The following is a 14,024-nucleotide window of genomic DNA, read 5'->3' as shown; positions in this document are numbered from 1 at the left end:
AGAGGAGAGGAGAGGAGAGGAGAGGAGAGGAGAGGAGAGGAGAGGAGAGGAGAGGAGAGGAAGAGAAGGTATGTGAGACAGAGTGTGAGATACAATGAGAAACTGAGTAAGAGAAAGAGCAACAGAGGGAACGAGGGAAGGAGCCGGCGAGAGAGGTGGGGGTTGAGTAGAGGGAGGAGATAGAGGGCTTTCATTTGCCCACTGCCAGTTTGCGCCTTTCTGCACAGCGAGTGATAAAAGAGCCAGCCAACAGAGTCCCCTAATCAAGACAAACCTTCACCCCAAGCAGACGGAGCGAGGGAGGGAGGGAGAAAGAGGGACAGAGAGAGAGAGAAAGGGTGATGGCAAGACGGAAGAAGAAGAAGTGCTATTTGGTCTGTATGAGGAGGAGGAGGTGGGCAGGATTTATAGAGTGGTTTGTGGACTTTGGAGACGGGAAATATAGAGAGAGAGTGAGAAACTGGGACTCCCAAGTCGCTGCAGGCAAGGTGCTGGCTGAAGTCTTCCAGCTACTTATGTAGAGAGAGATGCGGGGATGTCGCTGTGTCTCTGTGTTTTCGCTGAGTGCTGTTGGGAGATGTTTACGACAGCCTAGACACACCCCATTAATAATATTGCCGGTGTACACGCAGCCACTCACTCGCTTGTTTGTGTGTGTGTGTTTATGTGTGTGTGTTCCTGTGTGCATGAGTGGGCTACACAAGCCCAGTCAAGCAGGACGGAGTGCGTCTCAAGATCAAAACGAGGCGGGCAGGAGACGTTGTTGCCAGGGTGAGGCTGTTGTTGGAGGGGCAGCTCACGTCTGACAACTAGGATGTGTGTGTGTGTCTTTGACTGTGTGTTCATGTGTGTGTGTGTGTGTGTGTGTGCATATGTGTGAGCCTATGTGTGTGAGCTTGGGTATAGGTGAAGAGTTTAATTCCTAAAAGCGATATGTACCATTTGAAAAATCAATGATGCATACTCTTACAGAATGTGTGCTGGCATCAAAATAAAATGTATTATGGCTTCCATTAGAGTAATAATACACAACATTTTCATATTTGCTACTCTCTATCGACGATTGATGTAACACATTAACGATAAAACCAATACCAAGTTCATGGAAGCTTTTACGTTCGCAACATTTGCTGTTCTACACACTAATAACAAGAAGGTCTTTCCAGGGAAAACTCAAGCAGCAACAGCAGTTTGTTTGGAATAAATAGAAGATGAACTGGGTAGTTAGCATGAGCAGCGATAGCCACCATGGCTGAACAGCCAAAGAAAAGAGCGCCACCTACAGAAACTTCATCAACAGAAAATCCAAAGAAAAACACAGTCAATCACAGTACTGGCTACACTGTTTGATTGACAGGTGATCTCTGGGACATGCCGTGCAAAAAACCCCACGGCAATAACAGCTTGCCACCACAAATGTTGCTAAAAATAATTTTTAAAAACAAGGATTTCGAAGACGAGATGAGACACTGCAAAACCTTTGCTTATGTTCTGTGAATCATCATCTGTGTTTTTGAAATACTGACTGAATTCAAGCAAAACTTTTACAAAACCTATATAGTGTTTTGGAATAAAGCTGCATGTGCACGTGTTTGTGTGTGCGTGCGTGTGTGTGCGCGTGTGTTTGTGTGTGTGTGTGTGTTTGTGTGTTTGTGTTTGTGTGTGGGTATGTGTGCGGGGGTTTGAGTGACAGCTTTGGGACTCGAAGCTCTGTGATGGAATATGCGGATGTCTGGGAAAAAGAATCAAACAAATGACAAGTGGCTGCCCACTTGTATTCCACGTTTTGAGTGAGTGCTCCAAAGAAATGGGGATGGAGATAGGCTGATGGAAGAAAAATGCCGTCTGTCTGCCGGAAAAAGAGGGAGGAGGGAGAAATACAGAGACAAAGCGATGGACTCGGGAGAGGAGGCAAGAGATAAAGAGAAGAATGGAGTGTATCAGAAATTGAACGAAAGCGCGGGGATGAGAGAGATAGGGAGTGAAAGAAATGAGAATAGACCAGAGGAAACTGTGAGAAATGACCGCAGACAGGGGAAGAGGAGGGATGAGAAGGAGGAATGGAGGAAGAGGAGAGGAGAGAAGAGGAGGAAGAGGAAGTGGAGGAGGGAGGGAGGGGAGAGAGGCTTAGACAGTCTTTTGTCATGTAGGAAGCAGAGTGTGACAGTTTCGTGAACCTCCGCCATTCCCTCTGTTTTCGTCCGCACCCCCATCAGCCTCTCACACCTTGACAGGTCCAACACACACACACACACACACACACACACTCACAAACAGCTGACAGGTCCGAGACACACACACACACACACACGGGTGCCGCTGACAGGTCTGTCTCTTTGACTGCAATACAAATGAAATGAAACAAACAACCCCAGGAGGTCTTGTAGAGCAATAAATCTCTGAGAGGGTCTTTTGATTCTAAGCTGAGGGACGTATTTCTTTCATTTTGTACCTGCGGAAAATATGGGCTGTAATGCAAAACAGATGGAGGTGTAAAGTCTGGGCAGGGCAGAGCAATATTTCTCTCTAGACGAGTAATGATACACCTTGATCTATTATTGTGCTGCTGTGCTGAGATTAAAGCATGCATGTGAATGAGAGTGCAAGTTTCATTTGAACTTTTTGCGGGGTGTGTGTGTGTGTGTGTGAGAGAGAGAGAGAGAGAGAGAGAGTGAGTGGGGGTGGGGTATTGCTGCTGCCACAGGGATAACCCATTTCTCACACACTCTGTCTCTCTCTCTCACACACACACACACACACACACACACACACACACTTTCTCCAACACCTGACATGATTGATGACACACAACTCAGTTATGTTCACAACAGCTGCGTTTGTTCTACACCTGCACATCCGAACTGATCTGTGAAACCAGTGATAGTTAGTTTAGTTTATTGTCCTTTATTATTAGTTTATTGTCCTCAAGAGCAAGTTCTTTTTTTTACAGCCAGCGCATGCAAAAAAAAACAACAAAAAAAAACAACTTAACACAGTAATACACCCTGTCAAGAAATAGTTACAGCCGTCTACAACAAACGGCAACAGTTCAACCGTAATTACAGAGGAACAGTTTCAACAGAAGAGCAAGATCGACAAAGAGCCCAATTTATAAATGTCAGCATGTTATCAAGTTCCAGTGAAGAGGGGGAGCTTGTTGAGGGTGTGTATGGCAGGGGGAACAAAGCTTTTCTTGAACTTGGCCCTTTCTACAAGAAGGGGTGCTCGGCATCTGTAACGAGGGTGAAGTGGGGGATGGAGTGGACGACCAACAGACGGCTTTGGTGATGAGGTCAGGTAGGTGAGGAGTAGGGAGGCCAGTTATTTTTATTATTTTTTTTATGCTGTGTGGGTGATGTTAGGGAATCTGTGCTTGTGACTGAGAGCCTGGTGAAGAAACAGATGGTGCCATAGAGGAGGACAGAATATCTCTTCCAATATTCAAAATGTCTCCCCCACAAAGTCACAATTTATACAGTCACAAGGCAGATTATAAAAATGGAATAAGACATTTTATATTTAGTCACTTGTATGAGGAAATGACTGAATTAGTGGGAGCAATATTGAGGGCACCCGGACTCCCCATGATCCCCCAAACCTCCGCCTACGTATATGTGTGATAAGACGGCCTTGCCTCCTTATGTCTCTGCACAAAGTCTAGCAAGACAAAGACAAAAAAACAAACTAATGGACATGTTCTTGGCAAAAAAAAGTGGTTGACTCTGATTCCAGCAGAAGCCTTGTAAACCCAAAAATTTCCTTTTTACCAGAGGGCATTTGCCCTTTGGCTAACTGGAACTGACTGACGTTGGTTGGCCCCAGGTTTGGCATGAATCTGACTCGGGGCACGGTCGCTCTCTCAGCTCCGTTACCTACACAGCTCTTATGTGTCTCTGTGTGTGTGTGTGTGTGTGTGTGTGTGTGTGTGTTTCCACTCCCAGGCTACGGCATCGGCCTGCCCCAGGGCTCTCCTTTAACCCGTAACGTGTCAGAGTTCGTGAGTCGCTACAAGTCCGACGGCTTCATGGACATGCTACATGACAAGTGGTATAAAGTGGTGCCCTGCGGGAAGCGAGTGTTCGCAGTCACTGAGGTAAGCCTTCGGTGGGGTGAGCGTGTTCCTGTATTGTGTACGTGTTTTGTGTGTAAAGGGAAGCTGTCTGCTGCTGTACTCCTGTAAATGAGTCTCCCATCGGGACGCGGGCGGGATTGGCTGCCAGCTACACACACACACATACACTCACAGGCACATTCACATACACAGCTAGACACACACGCCCACACAAATACGCAGACAAAGACATACATCACATAAACTCAAGCCTATTTACCGACCTCAACAGAAGCTACAGGCACGTACCGTCTGGGTGTCGATACTTATTCGAGGCTGTGCTGAGGCAGAAGGACTCCCCCTCCCCTCTCTTCCCACTCTTTTTAAAGAACTGAGACTCTCCAGACAGAGTGCACTGTCTATATCTATATCTCTTGTTTGTGAATAGAGAGGCTGTTCAACTCCCTTTGGCTGCGCTTTTGAAATCCCACCACTTCAAAAAGTCGAATCGCTTTATAGCAACAAATGCAATTACACAGTCACAGGTTTTTCCAATGAAGTGAAAAGTTCTGCTTCACCCTGCGTCAGAAAGTTATTACCATTCCTCCCATTTGAAACATACAGAGTGGGCTTCTCTCTTTCTCTCTCTCTCTGCATGTGGGTGTGAGTGCAATCTTGACCTCTGCCGGATTGGGAGCAAAAGGAGGGCAGTGTTGTCCCTGGTGGATTTGCCGAATCAGCATGGGGCTAATTGCCATCACAGGCAGTGCAGAAATTATCTGGGTGGAGGACACATGATTGGAGAGGAGCAGGGAAGTGTGGACTGATTCTCCTTCCTCTGGGCACAGCAAAGCCTCATAAGAGATAGATGTTATGTCAGAGGGGACGTAGGCGTACCAAACGGGGACAAACCATTCTTCGATTAACTACAGCCTCTTTTTACCATTTCCTCGCTAACTGCCGTTTATTTCTATTACTCTCATTTTTGCTCTTTTTCTTTCCTTTCCCTCTGCTCTTTACGCCTGTTCTTTCCCCTGCCTGACTTCTCTATATCCGTTTCTTCTTAACACGTCCTTTTTCCTTCCTTCTCTCTCTCTTTTTTACTCTCCTCCCTCCTTCTATCATTTGTGACTTATGAGCTTACACAGCCAAACGAGATATACAACGGCAGAATATCAATTGCACTTTCACAAATAGTGGCCTAAATGGAAATTATGTAAATGAAAATTATCAATCTTTTTCTTTCCCTTTTTCTCCTCTTGATGTCTCTGTACCACTCTCTATCACCTCCCCCTCCTTTCCCCTCTCTCTCTCTCTCTCTCCCCTCCAGACTCTACAGATGGGCATCCAGCATTTTTCTGGCTTGTTTGTATTGCTGTGTATGGGGGTGGGCGGAGCCTTGCTGACCTTGGCAGGTGAACACACCTTCTATCACCTGGTCATTCCCCGCCTACGGCGCACACACACACTGCAGTACTGGCTACACACCAGCCAGGTGAGTGAACACACATACGCACACACATGCACACACACACACAGGCATGCCAGCACACATGTATACACATACACACACGTGCAAAGCTGTCACACACATGCAAGCACAAGCACGCCTGCACTCACAAACGCTGCACGAACACACACTGTAGTTACAACTGCACACTGGCCATGGGGGTACATGCACACACACACACACACACACACACACACACACATACACCCACACACACACAGAGTCACATGTTGCTATTGGTGAGACTTCTTCAGAGCATGGGGTTTAATATATTTAATTGTAGGTAAGCTGCGCCCTCTGCTGTTAAAAACATGGAATAACAGTCCAAAATAAGACCAAGCAGTAATCAATAGTAGTGAAGTGGAGGGATGGGAATTATTTTTCATGGGGAACCACATAAAGAAGTCAAAGAGGCCTTTTATAAACTACAACAGGGCTGAAAGCTCGGCAATGTAGACATTTTAAGCGAAATGTATGAAGGACTTTATATTCTGAAGACATTTTGAAGGTTCCCATCAGCATTGCTTCATAAACGCTTTTGTATGCAGTCTTGTCTCAGCTTGTTATCTTGTCTACACAGATTACTGATTGTATCTCTTCTTGCAATGTTATTTCTCATTGTCTTTTATCACCACTTTTATCACTCATTGTTCTGCTTTATCACTGTGTGAAATGAATTAAAAACTATACGGTTTATTTCATTTGAAATGACAACATTGGAGTCTGCACATTTGGTAATGGTGGAATGATAAAGTTGCAAAAAGCTTTTTCTCTATCTGCAAATCTGTTTGAGAATTTGTGTGTTTATACCAAAATATACCAAGAAAACCACAGATTGGGGCTTTAAAGGTCATATTTTGATTTTATGAAGCTCTAGCCATACCCAAATGAGGAGCCTGTGGCCATATTTTTGAGTGAATAATGAAACGAGTGCTGTGAATATCAAGACTGCCCACATTCTGTTTGCTGCATCCTTCTTAAAGGGCAACCACTCCCGGGCATTTATCACACACACAGCTCAGCTCTGAGAGCGGCTGACTGCTGATGGGTTTGTCCCTCAAGACAATCTCTATCTATTGAGCAACTGTCTCTTTAGGATTTGCCTTAGCCCTCCTTAGGTGTATCCTTCGGGTAAAAGTAAAGCATAGACTTCAAACTGAGCGGTTGGTTGTCTCTTGCCCATTTTCTGCTTCACATGTTTGGAACATGAGCGTGGGCACATCGGCATCTCAACCAAAAAGGGCAGGGGCGATTTGATTCAATATTTCAAAGGAGCATCAGGGCAGGGTTTGTGAATAATAGTTACAGTCACAGATGCTCTGTGCAACTGGGTAGAAAAATGTCTCCTACCGCAGAAATGTTATGTTGATTATCTGTTTAAAGGACGTCTAAATGGTTACAGACGTCTGGGCTAAAATGAGGCTACATAGGGTTTAAAAGTAAAAGTTTAGTAGACGTCTTCTGAGGTATATGACAAAAATAAAGCATTTTATTGTATGTATGGATTTCTCTAGTGCATATTTTTGATATTTACAGCTATTAATGCATTGTTTAAATATGTAATAATGTATTTACTGCTTGTCTAAAACTGGGCTACCCATAGGCAAAAAAGATCCTGGGCTAAAGCATAGACACAACGTTGAAATGATCTAGTCTAGTGCTCAGTGGGCTCTTACAAAGGCAAATTTTCATCTCTCCTGACTGATTTCAACATGAAAGAAGTGCTAACATACTTAATATTACTAATCAGTAGGTCTCTCATATGTTTTTCATATGTTCTTCTTCTTTTCTACTTTCAGAAAATCCACCGAGCGCTCCACACCACGTATGAGGATGTAGGGAAGGAGCTGACTGGCCTTGACCAAAAGTAATGGAGTCCTTGATTAACTTGTTTGTAATCCATATCTAAATTAACATTGGGTTTTTACATGCACATTAAAATTTCAATATTATGGGGCTCCTATTATTCCATATTGCATTTAAAAGTAGGCACATGTAAATGCCATATTCCATTTACAATAGCAAGGATAAACTCACATCCCAGTTGAAACTTGAATATGAAAGCTGAGTTATACAGTACAAACATACTAGTCAGAAATGTAAAGCATGTATAAAACTTATGCCATTTACTTCTGGTTTCTTCAATAGTCAGAATATTATGGTTATTCATGTATACAGGGTTAGCAGGATATGAAGGTGCATAGATATACTATGAGCTAGTATCTGGACTACTTTGTGCATGTAAGCACACTCACTGATTATACTTTATAGAAGAAAACACAATCTATCTCACTGTATAACAGCAGCTATGCCTTCTGCTCTGATCTTTCTCCCTTTCCGCAGCCCCTCCCCTTGTATCTCAGAGAACTGCACCCTCCACAGGAAACAGTACCAGCCTCCTCCCCCCTCTCCTCCCCAGTCCCTCCCTGCTGCCGCAACAACCGATGACTCCATTCACAGCTCCTCGCCGTCCCACGAGCCCAAGGAGAAACGTGTGCACTTTGACCTGGAGACACTCCACAGCTACCGCCTGCGCACACACACCGCCTCTGTGCGCGGCAGGCCGGGCATGGTGGGCCGTCCCGGGATGGGCCTGGGAGGGCTGGGGCTGGCCAACCTGGGGAGCTTTACCTCCCCTCCACAGATTAGTCTCCATGCTAACGGGGGCCCGGTCTCAACACTGACTGCCCCAGGCTTGGTGCTCTCTCCCCTGGGGAGCAGGGCCACCCAGACCTGCCTGTGGGAGGGGGAGCTCCAGGAGCTGCAAGGAAGGATCGAGACGTTTCGTAACCAGCTAAGAGAGGCTCTGGCCAGGCGAGCAGAGATCCAGAGCAGCCTGGAGAGAGAGAGGAGTGGACTGGGCCGCAGGGAGACCAGTCTGGAGAGAGAGAGGGACAGGCAGAGGATACAAACTGTTAGCTCCACCCAGTCCAAACTTCCAGAGAGAGACAGGACCAGCCAATTGCAAACCCTGAATAATCAGCAGACAGGGAGGCCTAACCAACCAGGCGGTCTGAACACACTGGAGCATGGCAGAAGCAGCCAATTAAACACTGTTAACAGTTTGGATAGAGGGAGAGCCAACCAATTACGCTCTATTAATACTTTGTTGGGCGAAAGGACTGTCCATTCACGTACATCCACCAGTCTGGAGCGAGGAAGAGTCAGCCAACCAGGTGCTGGGAACAGCATGGAGAGAGGCAGAACTGTCCAATCACGGAACACTGCTAGCCTGGACAGACAGAAGGCTAATCTATCACACACTCTGAACACTTTGGACAGGACAAAAGCCAACCCATCAGGTGTAAGCAGTGGGACTTGATTGTCTTTCTGTGAACCCCCTGATCTGTAGGAGTACAGAGGGACTCATGCATAAGACAGGGGGTACTTGCATAGCCGCGGGAAGATGTCTTCAGTTGGAAGAGTTGAAGTTTGGGGGTGATGCTTGGCGGAAAATTACAGAACATGTTGCCTTGGCTCACGACATGACATGTAATCTCACTTAGTGGAACCTAATACCTTCCACACTCGCTTACAATTACAACTACACATCCTTAACCACAATTTAAGAACAGATCAAATGTCTATGTCCCTCCCCTCAAGCAGAAAATGCTCCAGGCAATCTTAAATCAGTAATGTAATCTGGTCATAACAATGAAAACACAAAAAAAACATTTCTGACAGGATATCAATCCACTTGCGCAAGGAATAAATTAGACACGTTGGAATGAGCAATGAATATGGGTGATTTGGCAAAGACCAGTGGTCCATGCGGAGCGGGCATCCAGAGCTGCTTCCTCACAAACAGTAGCCTGCCAGCTGAATAAAGCGACAGCCTGTTACACTGGCTGAAGAGGCCTAGAAGCACATAAACATCAGCAGCAAGAGCACAGAAAAAAAAACAAAGTTAGCCTACTGTGAAAACTAATGAAACTATTTGAAAATGCACATGCAACACCTGTATCAACTGATGATCAGCGCCGACGGTTATGACTAAGAAATAATTTTTAACCTTCATATATACAGGTTAGTCCTATTGAGATCAAGGAGTTTTGGGTACATACAGAAAAAAACATGAAAATATTTAATTGTAAGTAATAGATAATTTCCAAAAAGGTGTGAGGAAGAATGAGGAAAGAAGGAGAGAGAGATGAGAGGAAGACACAGAGAGAGAAGAAACAGTGGCACGGCCCTAAAACAATCAACCTTATCATCAACTAAAGCATTTCACTGCGGATATTTTATCAGCCTGTTCTACACAAGTGGTTAGTCCACAAGCAAAACTTAATGCTGTTAAGTGGCACAGACAGAGCAGAGGAGGTTGACTGGTTATTATTAACAGCTGAATATCTCCTTTGGACTGTGGCTGCAGCCAATAAAGTGTCATCGATTTGGAATGAACTTAGTCCATCATATTCATTCTTGAGGTAACCTAGCAACATGAGCCTGCCGTCGATTTCATGCTCAGTGACTGTATCCCGCATGAATTCACACAGAAGAAAAATCACTAACTCACTGCAGATCCGACTCCGCTCGGACAAGTCAGACCCCCGTCAGTTAAAACCATGTTTGTCTGTTGTTGTTTTTCAAATGTTGTCATTCTTTTTCTAATCATTAATACAGATGTACACTTCTACACTGATGCTTCCACCCAGATAAAAAATATTTTTTGTCTTCTAATCTACTAAAACAAAGTGAATTGAAAGTATAATGCTTCATATCAATAAGAAATATAACTTGAGGTGGAATCAGAGGTGGAATTCCATTTTCTCCATCAACCACCAGAGGGTGCTGCATCCCTGCTTCCCGCGGCTATGGACACTGGAGAGTTTGTGGATTGATGTGTATTCATAAAAGATTCTTGCAAAGCACCCCAAAACACTTAAATTTAAACAACTGACTGTTCAAGAGACAGTAACAACAGGTGGAAGTTGTATTTTATCCTGTTTTTTTCATGCAGTGGCAGAGGATCGGGGGAAATAAGGCCTTTATAAAAATCACTCCGGCACTATACAATATAATGTCACCTAATGTTATTGTGCTACTCAATATTGTGTGAGTCTCTCAACACTTTAAACTGTTGTTGGGGATTTCACTGGCCCAGAGGTCTGAGATACAGACAGAGATCTATCACTGAAACAGAACTTCAGGCTGTTATGGTGTAAATTTAAACGTTTAAAACTTTGCTGTGGTGTGAAGTGGTTGTGTTCACTTGCCATAGTGTCTATATGAGAAAAAAAAAATTGTCAAGGAAGAGCTTGTGGCACCGGATATTTAAACAAATAATTTTTAATTTACCCCTTATAAAGAATTGTATCAGCATATTATTGAATTTTATCATAATGATCATTCTCATGTTTTGAAATAAACATTTATATACTTATTTACGTCCATTAACGCTTTTGGTACTTTGAGTATAAACATAAGAAGAGTGCAGACAGTAAAGGAGAGTAGAAAGCTGTAATGATCAATTTAAAGCAGTAAATAATTAAGTCACATAGACAGCCACCGCCCCGAAGCACTGACCTGCTGCAAAGATAACATCATAAATCATGTTTGTTTGTTATATAAGTGAATGTTTGTCCTTTATAGGTTGAGTAAGTTTGATAAATATGGGCCCATCAAACCTTTTCAAAATCCACTAATTACATTCCAAAAATGTATGGTCTTCAAACCAAAAATGTGCCTGTTTTATCAATTTTCTTTGGGGATATGAGGTTTCATCCGGTTTCAAAGGTTTCAACAGTGATGGATTTCATTTTAGTAAAAGAAAGACAGAGAGAGATCATGTAGGAAGGGAGGTAGAGAGGGATACAGAGTGGGAGAGACACAAGAGGGAAGGTTTCACCTAATGCCAGCAGGGGGAAATATGGTTCCAGTATGGGGTTTTTACAGGAATAGAGTAGGGGTTTCTGGCACAACTTCACCTATTTCCAAGGTGCATGGAGAAGGGAAAAAGGTCTAAAAAGGTCAAAACTCCAGCAACACTTGTAGTATATAGAACAACTTTATTGTTAGACAAACGCGTTTCAGCTTGTGGCCTGGAGTTTTGATGAAGGTGGAGTTTTGACATTTTTACAGGAATACAACAATAGTGTTTTGGGAGATTGTCATGTTAGTCTACTTACCTGTTAAGTAATGAGAACATAAGACACCAAAATGTTCCATGTGTCACTAAGCAGACACTATGTTGAGTGACTGTAGGCGTGTAGCAGTATCTCAAACGTGAGAAAATGAGAACATGCAGCAGCTCTAAAGTCAAATGGTAACAAATCTTAAATGGCATGTGGCTAAATCTGGTTTTATATGAGAGATTGGTCAAATTTACACAAAATATGATAAAAAAAAAAATGCAATGGGAGACTGTGTACAGCTAAAGATCAGTGCACAGCAGATGAACACAAGGCTGATTACCCAAAATAGTTCAAAACATAAACCTACATGAAGTTAATGATGTTACATTTTTAGAATGTATGAATCTACAGGCCATATAATAAAAACCACTAACAGCTTTTTATCACTAAAAGGTCAGTCATCTTACCTTGGATAATCAGTCAAACACCTACTGTCACTCAAAATAGTGTATGCTTAAGTGCATGCAGCACAGGAGTGAATGATTTTTGTAATGTTCTCCTCACTTAACAGGTAAATTGACAAATGTATCAATCTCCCAAAAACTTAATTTAGTCAACTCCTTTAAGCCCTCCTTCCCCATTCTAATTTTCAAGCTTTTTGAAATCCATCTCAAAAAGTGATATGTTATCTCCAGCAGAAAACAATCCCAGTCAAATGAGGTTTAGGAGTGCAGCAGGGGGATTGGAATGGGATGCACAGCTGCTGCCGCTTCATTTGGCACAAAAATTGCTCCAATGCTGTAAACCAATTGAGAGGCTCGTCTGAAAAATGTCAAATTGTTCCTGAAGCCACTGAGGTTTAACCACTACTCCACCCTAAGGTGCAATGGTATCACTTAGCATGTCATGTAATGACACCTTTCAACCACATAGCGGCACTTGAACCTGTATTTAAAGCAGTGTAGAGTGTCGAATGGAGGTACCAGCAGAGGGTGATTTGACAGAGACATTTTACAGAGAGTGTCATAGGGAGACATGCAGTGATTTTCAATCATATTTTATCAAAAACTAACAGCTTAACAATTGGGATGCATCTCATAATTTGTATGAATAGGGGGTAGGGGGGATTCTTATCATCTCCCCTCAATTTGGCCCCTGGATACTAGCAAGTCACTCACACAGTCACTTCAGCAGCAGTAGCCTAGATATCACAGCAGAGCAAATCTTTGTTTTGCATTTCATCATTATTGCAGATATTTGATTGGTAGAGTTGTATTTAATATTACAGGGGGGTGTTTTCTTAACCACAAATTTCTAGAGACATTAATACTTGTTGAGAATACCAAATCCATATACAACACTGAAACTTGAGTGCCTCTATGGAACCTGACACTTAGTGTAGGGAGAATTGAAACAGATAGCACAAAATATAACTCTTCAAAATAGATGTGAGCTAACAGTGTGTGGGATGTTTGGAGAGGATGAGGAAGAGGGATGGGAGTAGCGTGCTGATGATTTAATGCCTGTACATCGACTAGACTGTATAAAGTGAAGATAATCACATGGTGCTAAAGCCAATCAATCACTCGCTCTCAGCACTCGCACGTCGTTGGATTCTCCTTGTAGTAATAAAATAAACAATGGGCTCTTTGTCAGGCATCCTCACATCACTCTGAATGCAATGGATGGTCGTAACAAAAATCAATCAGAATCCAATCATAGAACGGTGTGGATGTGGATGGGAGGGTTAATGTGTGACTACATGCATGGCTTTACCTGACCTAGTCTTGTGCATGCAGTGCATATACACATGTATGTGTGTGTGCCTGTGTGTGTGTGTGTGTGTGTGTGTGTGTGTGTATGTGTATGTGTATGTGCATGCCCCTCCCTGTGTGCTTGCCTTAGCACTGCCCCAGCTTGGAAGTGTACATATGTCTGCATATGTATGTAGTGTGTGTGTGTGTGTGCTTGCATGTATACATGTGAGCGTGTATGTCCCTGCACGCTTGCCTTCCCCCGCATTAGACATGCAAACATGCACAGGTATGTATGTGTGCGTGTGTGTGTGTGTGTGTGTGTGTGCACATGCATACATGAATAGCTGGATGGAGATGGCCGGCCTTGTGCTCAGCAGGGTAATTGGGTCAGATGTGTGAACAGTAGTCAAGAGGAATTTTAATCAAACTTAAGAATCCCCAATGTACATCCCCCCGGCAATCAATTACCATCCAACTGGGGTTAACGGTAAAGAGTGCTGATAGCGCACTAACTCTCTGTTGTATAGAGAATACGGAGCACAATTGTGATGATGTCTGCATCTCACAGGTAACTGTGTTCATAATGACCGAACTACTCAACATGGTGAAATTGAGGGGGCGGGAAATAGAGG

The 14,024-nt window shown here is 43.6% G+C and overlaps 1 protein-coding gene across 1 annotated transcript in view; it reads left to right on the top strand.

Annotated features, from left to right (window-relative positions):
• Positions 1 to 8,883, top strand: part of grin3ba (glutamate receptor, ionotropic, N-methyl-D-aspartate 3Ba) — a 58,294-nt gene extending 49,411 nt beyond the window's left edge. The window contains exons 9-12 of the mRNA XM_071525418.1: positions 3,942 to 4,093; positions 5,382 to 5,546; positions 7,361 to 7,428; positions 7,905 to 8,883. Of these exons, the coding sequence (XP_071381519.1) occupies positions 3,942 to 4,093; positions 5,382 to 5,546; positions 7,361 to 7,428; positions 7,905 to 8,883 (1,364 nt within the window). The remainder of the gene's footprint in view (positions 1 to 3,941; positions 4,094 to 5,381; positions 5,547 to 7,360; positions 7,429 to 7,904) is intronic.
• The last annotated feature ends 5,141 nt before the right edge of the window (positions 8,884 to 14,024 follow it).

The sequence above is a fragment of the Centroberyx affinis genome, unplaced genomic scaffold (assembly GCF_046629955.1).
Source record: "Centroberyx affinis isolate AG114_WGS23_722 - 3 ecotype Tasmania unplaced genomic scaffold, CSIRO-AGI_Caff_v1 ptg001292l_1, whole genome shotgun sequence".
Lineage (NCBI taxonomy): Eukaryota > Metazoa > Chordata > Actinopteri > Beryciformes > Berycidae > Centroberyx > Centroberyx affinis.
This window is presented reverse-complemented; position numbering and strand designations above follow the sequence as displayed.